Genomic DNA, 19,013 nt, shown 5'->3' with positions numbered 1-19,013 from the left:
TTTAGCAGTTCTGTCAACAGGTGGACACAGGAGGAAAGGTGGCTCTCAGACAGAATAATTGGAGGGAATTCTGACTGTGTCCTTCATCACTGCTAATAATGAGACAGGTGAAAAAAAGAGTTGAACCTATGAGTTTCTGACTGTTTTCCTCCTACTCCATTCCTTTCTCCTCCGGATAAAAAGAGGAAAGTAGTGTGTGTGTGTGTGTGTGTGTGTGTGTCTGGGTTTGTATGAAATGGAGAAATTAAAAAGAAAAAGAAAGTGTATAGGTTTCACAAAAACAGGGAAAGGTCTGCTGGTGGTGTCAGATGGAGCCAGTTCCTTGGCAAGGGAACCTCTTTTTTTAATGAAAAAAAGGGGGAGATTTTATTTCTTTCCAAGGACCCAGGGTTAGAAAATCCTGTGAAAGCAACAGCTGTTGTTTCCTTTTCTCCAAACAAAGGCCAAGGACCCATTGGAAGCCGATACGCCATTCAGGGGCAGATGTAAAATGAAACCCGGCTCCTCTGAGCAATAGCAATTTGTTGCTTTAGCCAAAGAAATTCAAATGAGAAGAGAATATTTTATAACACCCTTTTTTGGTTTTCACCAATAATCAGGTAAAAGAAAAAACACTTGAGAAACTTGTATAATTAGATGCAGGATGATTAATTTATTCAGCTCAGCTGCCAACAGCGAGGTGCTAAAACAAATGAGCGAAGAAAAGCACAGAAAGTGAGACACGCATACAACAAGACTTTCTCAACTTGTGCCCCGTCGCAGTTCACAGCTTGTAATTTGGAGGGAGGAGAGTCATATATCTCTAAACCAGACAGTGCCATTTCCATTTAACAAATACACAAACAGTATTTTCAGCATTTTGTTTTGCAGATCTGGAAATGATTGCATGGTTCATAAATCCAGCTGTAGCCCTTGTCATAAAGGATTGAGCAAGATGTTATGCTGCTACTACTAAAACAGAAACACCATCTTAACTTAATACTGATCGTTCATGTCAAACAGTGAAAAACCTAGCTTTACAGTGTGAATTATACAATCTGTGTGCCTGCTGTCTTGGGTGCAGCTGAAGGTCAGACTCTAATCTAAATATTTACGCCTTTCACTCCATAAATCCAGTTTTGGGGTCTCGTGTTTGACTGTCTTAGTAAATAATCACACAGCTCAAAGTTAAACAGAAGTCCGTAATTTCCCCACTGTGCTGCTATCTCCAACCACACCAGCTAAATTAATTTCTGGAGACGACCACAAGCTCGGCAAAAGTGTTACAATGTTGGTTATTCCTATGAGAGGAAGAACATACAACTGCATAACATATTAGAGATTTTAGTATGGGATGGAAGAGAGATAACATCTAATCCTTCTTTCCAAATGAGGAGGAAGGACAGAAATGTTTGTTTTTCTGGAGTACTTCGGGGGACATTTTATCACCTTATCTGAAACATCTTAGTTGTTCTCAAAAATATGAGTGCTCCACATGAAAGCTGCACACTTGATTCATTTGGCTTTACAATGACTTTACAATGTGACATATCGGAAATGTTTTTTTTTGCTTTATAGCTGAAAGTGTGAAAAGAATATTGATCCTGTTCCTCATGTTTGTGCATCAAGTACAAAACATGAAAAAGTTTCCGTGTTCATTAATACTGGCTCCACATACAGATTAAAGGCCACTTTGAAAGCCTACCAGCGAATTTCCATAACTTTCCTCTTCAGAACAAAAAATTTAATTTAAACCGCTGTAAAGCCACAACTTTACATTTTGTAAGTGCTGTTTTTTTTTGAGAGAATAACACCCAGATTCCTCTGGATGTAGCTGTGATGCGGAAGTTCACTGTGGCTCTTAACAGAGCTTGTGATATCGCTAAACATTCCACCGCAGGTTTCAGGCGCATCCAAGAGGTGCCTCTGCTAAAAATATGTACATGGTCAATCTTATTTTATTTATTTCAGTGGAAGCTGTTTCAAGCTGCACAGAACAGAAAAGCCATAAAGGAGGCTAGATTCAGTAACTGCACAAAGAATCTGGTAAGTTTTCAAATGAAAACATATTTTTTGCGAACTCCAGGTCCTGTGTCACATCAATATAATTGATTGCATCAAGTCAGAGATCTTCCAGTCAGAGAATTTTTCAACATGGGAAAAAGATCAGAGGCAGAAAAACTCTCGATGTTACAGGATGTAGCCTGTCAAAATTAACAGGTAATTGTCTAGTCCTCAGCTTTGTGAAACTAACAGAAATGTTATACTGCAAAATTGTTTTCCACTATTTAGGGGGCTAAACTACCGACTGACTGATAGAGTTAATGGCAATTGTTCGTTTGACAAATCTAATAAAACATAGCAGACTTGTGACGGTCCTGAGGACAAAGCGTGAACCTTATTTGCAATAGTTTTTAAAGTAGAAGATGGGTAACCATCCCCATTTTGCTGACAGATGCCAAATGTTTGTCCAGCACTGACCATGGACTTATGCTGTAGTCAGTGAGGATGATAATTTGAATGATATGTCCACATGTCTTTGTGCAGCTTGAAAACCTCCTAAACATAGCAGAATAAGAAATCAAACCAAAATACATGTAGGGCAGGGTATCAATGCAGAGAAATACATCACCACACACTTCTGGTGGGTCCTACAACATAACTGAATGGAATTACTTTTATATGGACCTGTATGCTAGTTGTCACTGAATGTCAGGTTTTGTATTCCAACTGAAGCCAAAGCTCTTGTTCAAGTGTGTGAATGGGGGAGGGGTGGGGCTGAGGGCCAAGACAAAGCAGCTGTCTCCAGAGGTTTACCTGTTTGACCCTCATCAACCATGAACTCTCTGTTACTGGTTGACTTATCACCAGTGGCCTCGTTCCTGCAATGTCCGTGTCATTCAAAATATTGGAAAACCTGCACAAATTGAAACAATTTACAAACTCTATTCCCACTCAACATTATCAGATATAAATCATAGCATAGCAAAGCATAGTTTAAAAATCTAAGTCAGCCTTGGCAGTACATTTCATTCTAACTTCACATAGTATTTAGGAAGGTTATATGTACAAGCTCATTCCTTTGTATCCCTCCTTCTCTTTCTGTGTTGCTTTCTGCTTCACTTTTGCTGACAAAAACACTCCCACTTCCCTGCCAAAACTTCATCCTGTTAACTTTCACTCCTGATCTCGCCTCTGCTGCAGCACCCTCCCCCAAAGCACACACACACACACACGCACGCACACACACACACACGCACACTCACAACTCGCTGGTTCACGCCCCACCTTCCTCCGCTGTTCTTGCAGCGTACTAAACATGACATGGGCAGCTTGAGAACAAACACCCTCTGCTTTCTGCCTTTAGTAGAAGGTGGATAATGTGGATTTTCATGTGAGAGAGACAGTGGGACAGTGGAAGAATTTTGGATTAATGCATTACTTTTGTTACATCGTAATTTTCATCAGTTATATTGTCCCTTTATTTTGCATACTTGAATTGTTTAGTTTGACTTATTGGTTCACTGTGTATCATCACATTGCTTGCTGACAAAGAGAGACACACATTTATGTCCAAGTCCCACTTCTCAAATAAATTCCAGTGCTGAATAATAATGATATTTCATCATCAGTTCTTATAGTGCGTCTACCATGCCCAAGCAAGCAAGCAAACTTCTTGCTGCAGTGAGAACACAACTGCACAAGTGAAACGTCTCCCTTCTGCATTTTTCTAGTTTGTGGGCTCGATCTCTCACCAAAAAAACAATGCAGACGCATTTGAAAACCTTCCTGCTCCATCATGCAGTAATGCACAAAGAGAGCTTTATTAATGACCCTGAATCACCAGTCGAGCTCTCAGTTGCTTTGGTAAACTGGACCATTGTGTGGACCACTATTGGATCCAAAATGGGATTATTCATTATGTGTTTAGCTCATGTCAACCCAGTTTATTAGAAATTCATCACCTTTTGCTCTTTTGTGCTTAAAACCACAGTTTGATGTTGAATTCACTTGAATCATTTTGGAATAGGATGTGAATATAGATGTCTGTAATGGCCATTTATTGTTGATAAACAAATGCTTTTTATTATATTTAATGCTATTTGTGTTTCATAATCCCTGTGGAGAAAAAGTGCTACTATATGCGGTACATAAAAACAAAATGCCTGTCCTTTCGTGTCCATTGGATTTGTCCCTTTAAATCGATTAATTGCTTCCTGTTCCAAGTTACACTCAGCACTTCTTTTACTGCCACTTGTTTGACTTCAAACAACCTCGCCTCTGAACCTCTTACAGCTGAGGGGGTGAAGCGCTGCCTGCTGAAGGCTTTTGGATGTGTTTGCTCTTGGGATTTCACTTGAAGATGTTTACGAATGCCTCTGCAGGAAGCACAACATGAAGAAAAGAGATCTAAACCAGTGTTTACAGGGTCACACTGAGCTTCTGTGGATCATTTACTAATCTATTGAGTACATAAAGAATCATTATCACTCAGAAGAAAGTATGTAGACTGAAAAAAACTAGCATCGTTTAAAAAGTGGGTTCAGGTCCTAACAGTTTTTTTTTTGCGAATATTGAACCTACGGTAATGAATGAACTGCATGTTTTCTGGGGATAAACTGAAAACCAGTGTTGTGATCAGTACCTTCCACAGCTCATTCTGTCTCACGGCTGCCTTTTCATTAATTACTCTGAAGGCTTCCATTTAAGCTCTGGTTAACAAAGCCACTTCAACTCACACACTGAACAACATATTTATGACCTACAGTCTGTAACAGGGCTGTTCTGCATAAGCCCACACTGCTGCCTGCTCTCCGCTGTGAAAGGAGAAGGAGCATAAAAGAGGAAATGAATGTGTGAGGGGTGAATACGTGGCCCTGGGGGTCAGCTTAATGGAGTGAGACCCCAGCCCCTATTGACTTCCACTGCCAAACTATTAACTCCTCACAACTCCCAAGCTACAGCATCATTATTCATTCAGGGTAAAAACACTTATCCTGTTTACATAATTTGTGTTGTTGAATTATCTATGTTAGCAGATGAATAATTGCAAAGTGTAGGAGTACATTGTTAATTTGGCTTTGAGACTACAAAAATCCATGTCACAGTCTGTTTTAACACCCTGAAAGTTAATATGACAATTTGGAGTAGTTGTAATCAATCATAGGCTGGATAAGCACGTCGAGTTCAAATAAAAACAACTGAAACACAACTCTGCATTCAGTTAGATTTAAAGTGAAGTAAAGTTTGACCCCAGAAATAAAACAAGAAGAAGAGCAAGTTCAAACTATTCTCTTTAAGAGACTCTAATTCTCATATTTAAGACATAGACTAAGAAATGCTGAATGAGTGTTTGTGTGAATGGGTGAATGTGGCTTGTGCCTGGTGGTAAACTAGATTGGAGAGCATGATATACATATATTGTATATATATAAATATGGCCAGATAAACAGATAAACAGAAAGAAAAGAAAGGGCAGAAAGAGTTACCTTTAAGTGTACCCAAAATGCTGAGAAACCGTGAATGAAATCATCGATTTTAGCTTTTAACATCAGAATTATCGGCAGGAAGCAAAAACAGATTCTGATGTTTATCAGAAATGTGCATGCTAACATATTTGATCAGTGCAGTTTGTTGCTGTATGACTTCTGATTGGGTTTCATAAAAACTTGAGCCAACTTTTTTTGTTTGTTGCTGGTTTGTGTCTTGTAAAGATATGCTGAATACAAGCAAGTCTATGATGGTGATAACCAGGAAACTGAGATTACTTTGCAGGAACACGACTGAAAAAGGAGCCTCTTAAGAATTCATGTGGCCTCTGAGATGTTATGGCAGCAAAAAATCCCACTGACTTTGTGTGTGTGTGTGTGTGTGTGTGTGTGTGTGTGTGTGTGTGTGTCTGTGGGAGTTATCAATAACAATTGAGAGGGGTATGTTTCTTTAAGATAGTCCCATAAATGGTGGCCCGGTCACCACCTCCTTCACTCAGAAGGGGCTGGCTGGAGTTCGAGTTTTCCTTGGCGGGTCAAACCAACCATTGAAGTCTGAATGGGCTGCCATGGCAGATTACTCCACACAGCTGTCCCCCTACCGTGGAAATTAAGTTATGCCCCGTGTCAGCAAGTTTTGTATTTTCCTCTCTCTGTCTCTTCCCATCCCCCCCTTTCTCTGCGCATATCCTCCTCTTCCTTAAATTGTGGAGGCCCCACAAAGGTGCACAGCTAGAGGAGGCTTTCAAAGGTGTGGGTATTCATGCCAAGAAAATTCAGATTAGTCAGCTTACTATTGAACTGACCTACATTCCTCCACAAAAAAACACACTTCCTGTTGCAAATTAATGCTTTTGCATACACATCACACCTACACATACATAAACACAGGCAAAAGCACACTAACTGAGGCAGCCCTCAAACTCTTTGTTGCAGCACTTCTTGGACTGCATCCTGCTGCACTTGTGGCCCCTGCCTCGTGTTTTGTTTATTTGGGGGCGAAGTTGTTTGTGTTGTGGTCAAAGTGAAAGGCAAACACTCCAGCTCTTCCAGTGATGTGTGAACATGCTGGGAATGTCCCCCACAAGGCCGCAAAGCAGCTGGACCCGCTAGCTGTTACAAGCTGAAGGAGGGTGAGGAGCCACTGCAGCCATGCAGAAAGAGCAAAACAAACTTTGACATGTCACAGTTTAAAGGCTATAAATTAGTGATTTAGAAATTGCAGAAATGCAAAGTGGTACCTGGGAAAGATGCAGAATAATATAAAAAAGAAAAAAGTAGAAGCTCAGGATGTTCCAATGTTTTGTCAGCACGGTTGCTGTAAAATGAGAAGTTTGCCATTTTATGTTTTTTGAAAGTATGGTCCTGAGAATCTGAGTTTCTCAGCCTTGTAATTTTCAAAACTCAAATGTCAACTTTCATCAGTAAGAAGACCTTGATGTCAACTCATCACATAGTGAAGCTTATTTTTTTCTTATCCATCAAATTCTTTAAATACCCTAAGGGCTAAACTAACCGAAAGTATGTTTACACAACACTAGAACAAAAAAAACAATTGTTGTATTAGACTGACCAAAACCAGACTTTTAAAAGTAAATATGTTAGACTGACTGAAATCTTTCTAAATCAAGCTTCTTAAAACCGAACTAATACACCCAGACAGTGACATTTTGAATAAAATCACCCCTTGCTTGTATAGGCTCAACTAGATTCAGATGGGCCAAGGCGCATCAGACATGCTCCAAAGTTTCATCCTTATCAATCATTTTGTAAAATCAGTAAGTCAGTCAGATCAGTCAGAAAGAAACAAACAACGCGATGGAGAATGCGCCATTGTGCATCGCGTTTGTGCCATGAACATGCTCATCACAAATGTAGAGGGATTTAGCTTCATCTTGCTCATCGTTCGCCATCTTTCTCGAATGCCTTAGTTTTGTTGTTGTTGGTGGGGAAGATGTCAACCGGAAGTGGCTCTATTAGCGATAGTTGAAATGGGTACAGCGCCACTTATCTACTGTGGTATTACATGCTTTGTGCTTTGTGCTAGTGATTCGATTCATTCACCGCCATGTAACAAAGGATAATTACCCTTGCTCAGAAAAGGAGCATAACCCAGCTATAATCGAGTTGATCTCATCATGTAAACCCACTGAATGTTGTGGATGTCTGGTGGGAGTGAGTTCCAGAGTTTGGGAGCAGAGCAACTGAAAGCTCTGCTCCCCATGGTGCTGAGACGGGAAGAGGGCACAAAGAGGTGGAGGGAGGAGGAAGACCTGAGTGAGCGAGAGGAAATGGCGATGGAGATGAGGAGATCAGACAGATATGCGGTGGCGAGGTTGTGAATGGCCTTGAATGTATGGAGAAGGATCTTGAATGTCACTCTGAATCTGACCAGGAGCCAGTGAAGTTGCTGGAAAATGAGGGTGATATGGTGAAAAGAAGGGGTTCTGGTAATGATGCGGGCTGCAGAGTTTTGGACCAGTTGAAGCTTATGAAGGGATTTGTGAGGGGCACCGAAAAAGAGTGAGTTGCAATAATCAATGCAGGAGGTGACGAGGCTATGGACCAGGATAGCAGTGGTGTGAGGAGTGAGAGAGGGGCGGAGACAATACATTTTTTTACGTAAATGGAAATTTGCAGACCGGGTAATGTTATTGATGTGAGAGTGGAAAGAAAGTGTGCTGTCGAGGATGACACCCAGACTCTTAACCTGGGGGGAGGGGGACACTATGGTGTTGTCTATGGTGAGGGAGAAACTGTCATCTTTTGATAGGGTGGATTTGGTGCCAACATGGAGGAGTTCAGGTTTATCACTGTTAAGTTTGAGGAAGTTTGAGGTGAACCAGGATTTAATCTCAGAGAGGCAGTGGGTGAGGGAGGAGGGAGGGAGAGTGGCGTCAGGTTTACTGGACAAATAGAGCTGGGTGTCATCTGCAAAGCAGTGAAAATGTAAACCAAATTTGATGAAAATATTGCCAAGTGGGAGGAGGTAGATGATGAAGAGGAGGGGCCCCAGGACAGAGCCCTGGGGAACACCTGAAGTGACGGGGGAGGGCTGAGAGGAGAAGGATTTGAGCTGTATGAACTGAGTGCGGCCTGGGAGGTACGGACTCAGTTCATCAGTTTATCAGTTGGTCTTCAGTTTCTTCACTCATTATGAGCAAGTTGTTGTGAAAGTGTTGAAACAAAGCTTGTTTCGGAGTGATGACGATGACAAATGAGAAGATATTGAGTGTGATATTTTAAGTTAGCATTTGCTTTCTGTCGTCCCGAGCTCTCTTCCCTCAGAGTGAGCTCTCTCACCAACAGACGTAATGCTGATTCTACATGTTGAATCGGTGGATGGTGCACACACACCAAAGCGAGACAGCCTATTAGTGAAACTCCAGACAAGCCCCATGACTGGCTGTCGGACATTGTCGTTTGTTGTAAATTTCCTGAAAAATAACCTAGTCTTTTCACATGTGGTCTAGCTGCACTGTAGTTTCTGTAATTATTATTATTTTTCATGGCGCAAAGGTGCAAAGATACTTTTAACATCCTTCCAATATGTGCACTATTACATCACATCTATTTTCTTTCTTGGTTTTTCAATAGATAACTTCCATTCAACCAGGGGACTTGTCATGGGAACTGTTAATTTAAGATAAACTAATAGATCTGGTACTTGGCAAGAAAAAGATGTACTTGTTCGATATCATCAATCCAATTTTGGCATTTTGACTGTTTGCAGAATCTCTAAATACCAATTATGTCATTATGTCATGACTTACTGGAGGCATCAGCAGGTTATCTTAAACTTTAAAATCCAGTTCTTTGTATTTTGTAGACTCATAACCAACATTTGTATATAACTTGTGTTGATATACACAGAGTATCATCACCTCTAGTTTTCTGTTTTCACTAAATACATCCAGTTACATCCTTCATGAGCCACTTTCTTGAAGAGAAACATTAAAGTTTCATCCTTAGTAAACTATTCTGTTGAAACCTCTCAAACTGATGTTGCACAGATTAAATACATGCAAAGTTCAACATGATCTGATTCAGTCAAACCACAATAGGTGTCGTCCAGATGTCATGGCTACTGTAGCAGCTCACACAGACACACACTATCCAGGTTCACCTTGGTGGTTGGTTGGTTTCTGTTTTCTTCTGGATAAACAGTTTCGATGTGCATATACTATCCTCCAGCAGCAAAATATTATACTTTTCTTTCTTCCCTTTACTACAGTTAGTGTCTTATCTCTAATAGCTTTTAAATTCTTAAAAAGAATATACAACTGTTTTCTATGCCTAAACAGCTAAGTAGCACACCCCCCCCCGCCTCGTTTTGATTTTGCCAACACTAGACCTGCTATAAAAGGACTGTAAACCTACCAACAAAACCAATGTGCAACACTTTGTGACTCCTTTTATCAGACATTCAACAGAAACATTTCAAACAGCGAATATATCAAATGGTTGCCGCAAACAGTCAGGTAGCAAAGCGCTCTCAGGGTGACAGTAGGATTAGTGCTGCAGGTTTTCTCTCAGGACCTGAGGAGTCGCGCTGCAGCTCGAGTAACTGGATTACAGGCCTTTTTCTTATTTCAAAGGGTTGTGAACTCAGCAGAGGTCTTGCATGATGAAATCAAAGTGGCAGCTGAAATAGGAGGGAGAAAAACGACAAGGGTTTCTTGAAAGTCTTCTAGCATCAGAGATGCAAAATCAATGATTTTTGCTTTGCTGTGTCACTGGCATCTCTGGCCAAAAAGTTCAGAGAGCTTTCCCCAACCAAGGTAAGGAGGAGGAGGAGGAGAGCATCATCTGAAGGAATGAACTAACCTACAATGCAAAAAAACATTCCAAGTGAAAGTGACAAGAGAATAAACTATGAGAAACACATTTTTTTAAAAATTACCTTAACAAGTGTGAGCCAAATCTGTGGCAGTTGCACAGAGGGGAGGTGAGGTGGGGGCCATTCCATCGAATACCCTGTGGTAACTTTAGGGGATTATTTTCCAATCCTTTCAAATGAACTTTCCATCTCAGTGCCTCCTCCTACGTCTCAGCCATTCCAACAGTCCAGCCATTTCTACATCACTTTTTGCACAACCTCAAGTGGAGCCGAGGCCAAAACAAATGCCTGTGAGAATATGGCCAGAGCACAAGAGGTGTCAGAAGTTTACTTGAAGGTTTACAAAGGGTGACCATCAGAAATACAATTTATCAGTAAGAACATTTATATAACACAAGAAAAAATAAACATTATTGTGTTAGACAGATCAACCAGAGTTTCAAAATACATGTAAACACATTAGTCCTACCAAAATCATACAAAATCAAGGAGTTGAGTAGTCGGACTAACCCACCCAGATAATGAGACTGGAAATTGAACTCACTCTTGCATGTATATGCTCAGAAATGACAGAAGATCCTGCAATATAAAACAAGAGGAAGCCTGTAACCACAAAGAATAACAAAGGAAAATATGCATCTTTTTATAAAAACAGTAAAGTACTTACGAAACATACAGAGGTCTAAAGCAGTCCAATTCTGTGCTCAACTTGGTAACGATTTGTTGCCAGCAAGGTGATCTTGGTCTGTGACATAGCAGGTAAACTGAAAAGAACACTGGCAAGCTGAAAGCGATCATATTGCAACCTAACGTAGAGGTGTTAGACATATTTCAGATATGACACAAGGACAGTGGTCTGATTAAATGACCAGGATGAACTATAACCGTAACTCATTTTAGCTGTACACGTAAACGCTCTGAGTGTGTAAAAAGACATTTACTTCTCAAAGGAAAAGAAAAAAAATAAGAAAAACACATCACACCAATCCTTGCCAGGCATTAACTGAAAACACTGCAAGGAAAAGTAGGGCTAAGTTCAAATATTCCATGAATCCTCAAGAGTAGAAAAGAAGTAATGTAATTCAATGCGGACATTTTACTTATTTAACTTCTTTAGCATTGCTCATACAGTATGTAGGCAGGAAGGAAAAGAAAAGTAATTTTGCAATAAAAAGTAAAATCGTGCAAGAACGATCACAGATGGTATTAGAAGTGGCCAAGTAATAGCATCAAACCTCCAGCATCAGTGAACTGCAACTTTGTAAACATTGTGCTGCGATAAGCTTGGGGTGAAGGGGTGAAGTGATCTGCATGGGGTGAAGTGTGAGCCGTTTTGTGCAGGAGGCCAAAGAAACAGAGCTTGGAAGTGAACTGAGCTCACTGAAGCAAAGTTGATGGCAGAGATACCTTACACATGCTCAAAGAGCTGGAACACAAACAGCCACAGTTTGTAAATCAAGTCAAAACCACCGCCACCACCCCCACACACCCAACATACGCACTTCTCTGTACAAGAGCAGCCTGCATCATAAACAGAAGTAATATCTGAGTTTAATAGTCATCTTTTGCCTTTATTTTTGGCTAAAATAAATCTAAAACCTCATGAGTCTGAATTTTGCCATGTGAGCTCAACACTGCTTTATTTTTATATATACATACGCACACACACACATATATATATGTATGTCCAAACTCCCATTGTATAACAATTGCATTTTATGACAAGAGGGCCTGTTTTGAGAGATTTTTTGCACTTCATTCATCCATTCACACACTATGTATTATTATAGCCTAATCAACACACGCTGCGCTTTTCCTAAGTGCTGAAACTGCCCGAACAAATGCGAGAAGCAAAAGAAAGACAAGGAGGAGGAGGGGAAGACAGGCTGGGCTGTGGAGCTATTCTCTTGCCTGGAAAGCTTCATGCACGGTGGATCGCATTACCAATACTGCAAGAAACAGACGAGGTATTTTATTTAGAAGCAACTGGGTTTCAGGGGCTTTCTTTTAATACAATTAACAAATATAATGCTTAAATGTTACTTCTTACTTAATTTCAAATAAATAGAAGATAGAAAAATATACTTTATTTCCCTGTGGCTATTTAAGTTTGCAATTATTTTGCTAGTTTGTTGAAGTACTACAATAATAAAATGCTGGAAGAAGGGATAAAACACAGGACAATATTCTAGATAAAACTTCCCAAACCAGAGCTGCCATGGGTTTTCTTCATCTTTTTCGACAGTGGAAGCTTGAGACTCGGGCAGCAGCAGATCGTTCCCACATGCTTCCCCACCGCTCGGCTCTCCAGAGGTGTCAAGCCAGCCTGAAAGAATGAAGTGCCTCCCCATTGTGCTACCCAACTATTATGTGCTTAACATTTCCATGACAAAGATGCCACTCGACTTCTCCTCCATCCATTCAGCTTGAGGGCCCTTGTCCCCTCTCAAATAAAACATTTTGCAGCAAATCTTGGATTTAAAGCTCCTGGAGCCAATCAGAAAGATATGCTATATCTCTTACAAATGAACTATTTGCAAGTAGTTCTAATTATACAGAGGAACTTAAAGTGCATACCTGGGTTAATTGGCATATTAAAAAAAAAGGTTGGTAGAATAACACCTGGAATTGCAGCTAATTACAGGACTAATCCATGGCCTTAATTTAAACCAAGTTGTATTTTCAAGTATGTAGTAAATATACAATTACTTACACATCAAACTATATGTATGTATGTAAATAAATACATGCAATAACAACAACACACCTTTGTAATATGTCTGGTGTCATATCTCTGGTGTCTTTATCATGTGATTAAGGGCATCAATACAGGCTGAGCTTTTAGCCACTGGTGACTGTAAATTGTGATGCCTCAGTGCTGTGCTGAGTGTTGTTGGTGGCGACGTAGGAGAGAGAGGGTGTTTTGTTGATTTATGGTGACAGTTGCTTTTGACAAAAGCCAGCTAAATAAAGACATAGCAGGTCATTAGGCTATCACTCAGCAGGAGAAACAGACCTGCATTTAAATGCGTATGTACTGTAGCTCAGAAAAAAAGGGAGTTCAAAGGTTTACAGTATGTCTGTTAGGCAGCTGGTTTAAAGGTACTGAAAGAGACCATAGATTTCACTTTATGAATTCAAATCTATTAAGAGCAAAAAAGAAAAAAACAAACACATATGTTCCATTTAGTTAATGACTTTATCTATATAAAGTGTATTGGCTGAGTAGAACTCGACAAAAGCCCTACTATTGACAATAGTAAAATCCTGTCACCTTTAGCTGTGATTTAAAGTGAAATGGGATCTACAAAAGCTCCTAATAAGTGTGTAAAATAAAGATTCACACACTTATCTGATTTACATTCTTTTTATTCAGTAGGCATAAAGCAAATATATGTCAAACAGATGTAACTCAGAGGGGGTCAAAAAAGAAAATTAAAAGAAATACTTTTCTGTCTTTAAAACGGATCATACCGTCAGCGTAAGTGCTCGTAATCCAAGATTTACGACCATGTTTATCAAAGAAAAATAGCTTGTTTTTTGTTTAAAAAATGTCAGACTCATGAAAAACCATTTGAGTATGCCTTACTTTTCATCTGATTTACAGAACAGCACTGTCAATGAAACTACGTGGCACATATAAAAAAAGTAACTCACAGTCAAGAAATGTATCTTCAAGTTTCTTTTATGCCTTCTGCAAAAGTATATCATTAAGGCAATCATACAGTGGATTTAGACATTTTCTTTTGTTTTTCATCTAAACTTTAAATCATGAATAAATCATCTCATAGCCTAAAACATACAGGATTCTCTGAAAAGGAAAAAAACTATATAGGCTATAAACATATATACAATGAATATAAACTATCTTCAGTCAAAATAACTTCCCTTTAAAGCTGGAATACTCAGTTTGTATACACACGGTGACCATTTGGATGCAACTATTAGGCATGTAATAAATTATTGTTTCACTTTAACTCCTAATTTATTTACAAGTCCATGGATTCCAACATTAAATACTTGTAAATCAGATATCCTGGTGCCAAATGGCAACTGTCATATAAAAATAGTTCATACTTTAAAAAGAAGGAAAAAAAAGATTGGCAGTACACAGCTGATTAAAGTGATTAAACACTGTATTGTTTCCAAAAGAAGCCAACTGCATCTCTGTCACAACAACTTTATTATCAGTCTGTGACAGAGAAAGTAGGCAATCCTATGTAGTTTATCTCATGGGCAAAGCATCTGCAGAACCGTAAAGTTGTGTGGTTTGATAAGTGAGCAGTCCAGAGTTCAGACAGTTTGCATCTTCCTCTTTCTATTTGCATAGAAATATCCCGATTTGATGTCCTTCGGGGTCTTCAAGGAAACCATTTTTAAAGAAAACACCTTTCCCTTTAGTCTTTGAGGCTCCAACCGCTCACAATAGTAGCAGGTCAATGAGTGACAAAAGTTCAGATTGCCTTTTAACTGGACAATGGTCGGGGCAGCTTAAGAACCGCAGAATTAAAAGGAGGTCATCAGAGCCAAAATGGATGCCAGCAGGGTCACAACACAGCGGGCCGCCGAGAGAGAGGCTCTGCTTTCTACTTCCACTGGATCGACCGGCTCTTCGGTGTAGTCCTCGTCGTCATCCCCGCTGGCTTCATACCTATTTGGAAAGTCGAAGCACTGTATCTTCATGCTGCTCTTGACAAACTCACAGATGGCTCTTTCCGTCCCGTCACACATACAGCTGTCCAGCTGCTGGCCCTTAGGTATTTTACGCATGTTCGCGATCACATCCCGGCAAGCGTTTGTGCAGATCGAACCGCTGAAAAGTTTCCTACAGTAGTGCAGATAATCGTGCATAGCGGAGTTGCACTGCGGGTCTCTCTCACACTGATGCCGGGCTTCAGTGCAGCCAGTGCTGGTAGTCCTGGGCAGGCAGGGCTCGATGGCCCGTTTGGTGTTCGTGCACACCAGATCGTGGCCGCAGCTGCAGTCCTCGAGAGCTGGACCGTTTTTCGTCAGATTCAGCTGGATAAGCGAGGAGATGCAGTGACTGGGACACTTCTTCCTCTCCCCGTTCAGCACGGGGCCGCATGCGCGGCTGTAATGTTCGTAGGCATAGTTGCATTCGGCCTCTGCTTGACAGTTTATGATGGCTTGCCAGCATATCAGCCGCCGTCCATGGGTCGGTGAAGCCACAGAGAAGTAGCCAAAAAACAAAAGCACACAACTAAGAGGCCAAATAAATCTGCAGACGGTCCGTAGCAATGTACCCGAGTTTGCCATTGTTACGGCTGCAGGAAAAAAAAAAGAAAACTCACAACACAGTCACAAGTAAAACTTGCATCACATCCACGGATAGTGTCCACACTGGGGAGTGTTATTAATTCCGAGGCAGATGGTGTGTGAAAGGCCCGTGTGTGGGCGTTCAACTGGCTGGCACAGCGCAGTGTAATCCCGGCTCCATGAATCCGTCAGTGCTGATCCATTTGAACCGGATTCTTAGACGAACCAACCGCTATCCATACATGCTTGGGATAAAAACTCAAATAAGACACTCAAAGCAGTCTGATACAACAACAGAATACTTCTCCACAAAAGTAGGAGTTTCTGCAGAGCCTCATTCCATCGGACTGATTCTGAGCTCTTGAAAACACTACCTCCACTTCAGCGATTCTCTGTTGCGCTCTCTGTCCGAGAGGATCTCCAACAACAAACGAAGAGGGACAAGTCCCGAGTACCCTCTGGTGGAGTGGGTTGGATCACTAAGCACTACTTGCGTGCACGGGAGTGCAAACAAACAGTGCGTGGGGAAAACAACAACCCTTGTGGGTCGCAAAGTGGTCCTCTACTCGCAACCCTTTGAGCGTTTGCCTTTCGGTTCGTCAGCCCCCTCAGCATTCATTAGTGAAGAGCCTCTCATTGGTTGGCAACTTGTTGAGGATTCATACGTAGTACTGGGCGGGAGGGTGGAAAGAGTCTTGAGAAACACTGGATGAGAGGAGATGAATGCGCCTGAAAAGTAGATTAGAAGAAAGAAGATTGGGCCTGTTTATGTAGGGTAAATTCTCAGAGACCTTTATATGCTCGCTGAACTTATTCAAATCACACCGTGCACCCTAAACTCACATGATAGAGGATTTCATGATAAATATTCTTGACATCTGTAAAGGCATGTAACAGCAGTTAAGCTTGGTTCAGGATTTTTAATTTAGCCTACAGTAAATAGAGTTATCTTACTTCTTTTGCAGTATGGGGCGCTAAGCAGAATAACAACAGCAAACATGATTTATTCAAAAGGCTTGTGGTTTATGTGCTAATTTGAGGAGTTTGTTTTAATTAGGTGCCTTTCAATTTGTGAGAATCAGCTGGGGAGTTAAAAGGGACAGTTTGGTTTTTTTTTAGGTTGGGTTGGTGACCCACTTTTTAGTATGTCACATAACTCAGCTTAGAAAAACCTGGACTATCCCTTTAAATTAGTAAAGCAAGAAGTGTTCTGAGAATTTTAGATGAAAATCAAAAGGTTTTCATCAAAATCTTGAGAACCGTCCTCATTGGTTATTGGCATCTTCTGTTCATAATATTTGACTTTGAGTCACTTTGTCGGCATTATACAGTGGAAAAAGAATAACGGTCTGTTCGAATGGCTGCTGACATGTTGACCTGTGACAGCTGATTCAGTTTCCAGAGTGCTTCCCAAAGAACATGCACGTTACTGTGAATTTATAGCTGAACTGACAGAAAGCAAGGGGGAGTACAATCATGGCTTATACATATACTGTAAAAATGGCATTTTCATCCCACAATATCCCATGTGGATGTCAGATAATAGCTCCAACTTCAGAGCTGCACAAAAAATTAAATGAACTCTACTGCTTTACGCCTGCAGATTTGATGATCTGTGCAGCATCCTTGCTGATTTAATCATCCACATCCTACAAAGTCCTTCTCAGCAGAGCTGTTGAGTGAAAATTAATTGAGATATAATAGGGCGCTCATTGAACATCATCAAGAAATAAGTCATTACAATTAACGTCCATAATGCTATTGCACCAGAGAGCATGCTGTCACAAGTTAATCTGGTGAAGCTGAATCAGGGTGGCAATTTTCCGTGCATTGCGTTACGTAAACACTAATTGTGATGATATGAGTTCAATCTCAATCAAAGAATAATCTTTAAGTTTTTCTGAAATTATCTGATCACTTCATTAGTTTTTCATCTAAATAATTATTTTATTTCCATGATAAATTCCTAACAATGTGAAAAAGATATTGAGATGTTGCTCGTAGCAGCAAACAAATGCAAGTATATGGTACAGACTTACAGTGTGATCAGCAGTGGCACAAATCTCAGTTTCCTCTGTGATGGATGAGTCATCGCCTAATCTGGATATTTTCAGCAAAAAAACAACAACGTCCCTTCACATCTGAGAAACTGAAACAAGTCAATTTTGAAGCGTTACCAAAACTGTTCTAATTTTGATTTTGAATATCAGTTTATGGAATATCTACCAGGCATTTTCAATATTTCCCATGCAAACGTTCTAATCTATCGACAAAGCTTGGTTTAAGCATAACAAACATTTATGGATTCTGATCAAAACTGGCAACTTTATTGTGCATGAAAATCTAAACTCATGCACCTGAATGCCATCTAGAAGAGGCAACGTTTTTAAAAGTTGCAACCTTTCTCATGCACCCTGAATAGGAGATTCTATCAATTTTATAAGCACAATATTATTTTCCTTGGTTTCTGATGATCAAAAAGGTCATTCAAACAAGAGACACCGCTGTTTGTGTTTGGAAAAAGTTCAGACCTTACAGCTTTTCTTCCACCAGAGCTTAGATAGCTCAGATATCTTGCCTGGACCTCATCATCAAAATGACACGAGTGTGTTTGTGTGTGAGTGTATGTGGGTGTGAGTAAAATGATAGCCCACATGTTGACACATGAGTGAGAGGAGGCAGTTTAGTTCTTGAGGCTTGATGTGGATGAGGGAGTCAGGGGAAGAGAGCAGTGAGGGCACAAAGGCTGTTTGTGTTTCAAACAGCATTCTGATCTCAGGAATGTACCTTTAGGCCACAGCCGTGAGCTTCCCACTGCAAACAATGCACTCAATGTCAGTTACGGCTGGCTAACACAGACGCTGCTGGCGCTATTCCAAGGTCCCAACTCGTCGAAAATGATGGATACAGGGAACTCAATACCTCAGGAGTTCCTCCTGCTTTTCCCTGCAGCACAAAGAATGGAAACACAGATTTTTAACAAAAGACTTCCAAACACCATCTTCATTGTTTCAAGTGCTTTTAGGTCAGCTGTAATATGAAACACAAGTAAAACAGAAGGTGTTCATTCATTCGTTAATGGCTATTTTAACCATACTGGTGTAAATAAAGAGGACATTATATTTTTAGAGTCCTTAATGATTTTGAAAATTGAATTAAACAAAACCTTCAGGAGAAAAAGAACTCTTTAAAATCTCTTTCAAAGTCTTTCATCCTAAACAGTTACAGAGGGAAAGAAAACCCAGATTCAATCATCCAACACTCTTGTCTGAACATCTGTGCATGCTAACCAGATGTGCTGCAATGAAAGCTGAACCTTGTTACATTGAGGGATCAATTAAACTTATATTCCTCCCACAACAGTCTAATTAAGGGACAAACAAAATTATATCAAAACCAACCTCTGCTAATGTTCAAAACACTTGAAT

At 40.3% G+C, this 19,013-nt stretch overlaps 2 protein-coding genes across 2 annotated transcripts in view; one reads left to right on the top strand and one right to left on the bottom strand.

The window, feature by feature from the left end:
• The window catches only part of atosb (atos homolog b), a 176,025-nt gene that overhangs the window by 57,275 nt on the left and 99,737 nt on the right, over positions 1-19,013 (top strand). The gene's annotated exons all lie outside the window — the stretch shown is intronic.
• On the bottom strand, positions 13,657-16,190 carry gas1a (growth arrest-specific 1a). Its single transcript, XM_072387511.1, has one exon. It carries the CDS (start codon positions 15,583-15,585, stop codon positions 14,815-14,817), a length of 771 nt encoding a protein of 256 aa, XP_072243612.1. The 5' UTR covers positions 15,586-16,190; the 3' UTR covers positions 13,657-14,814.

The sequence above is a fragment of the Leuresthes tenuis genome, unplaced genomic scaffold (genome assembly GCF_036924035.1).
Source record: "Leuresthes tenuis unplaced genomic scaffold, fLeuTen1.0.hap1 SCAF_6, whole genome shotgun sequence".
NCBI lineage: Eukaryota > Metazoa > Chordata > Actinopteri > Atheriniformes > Atherinopsidae > Leuresthes > Leuresthes tenuis.
This window is presented reverse-complemented; position numbering and strand designations above follow the sequence as displayed.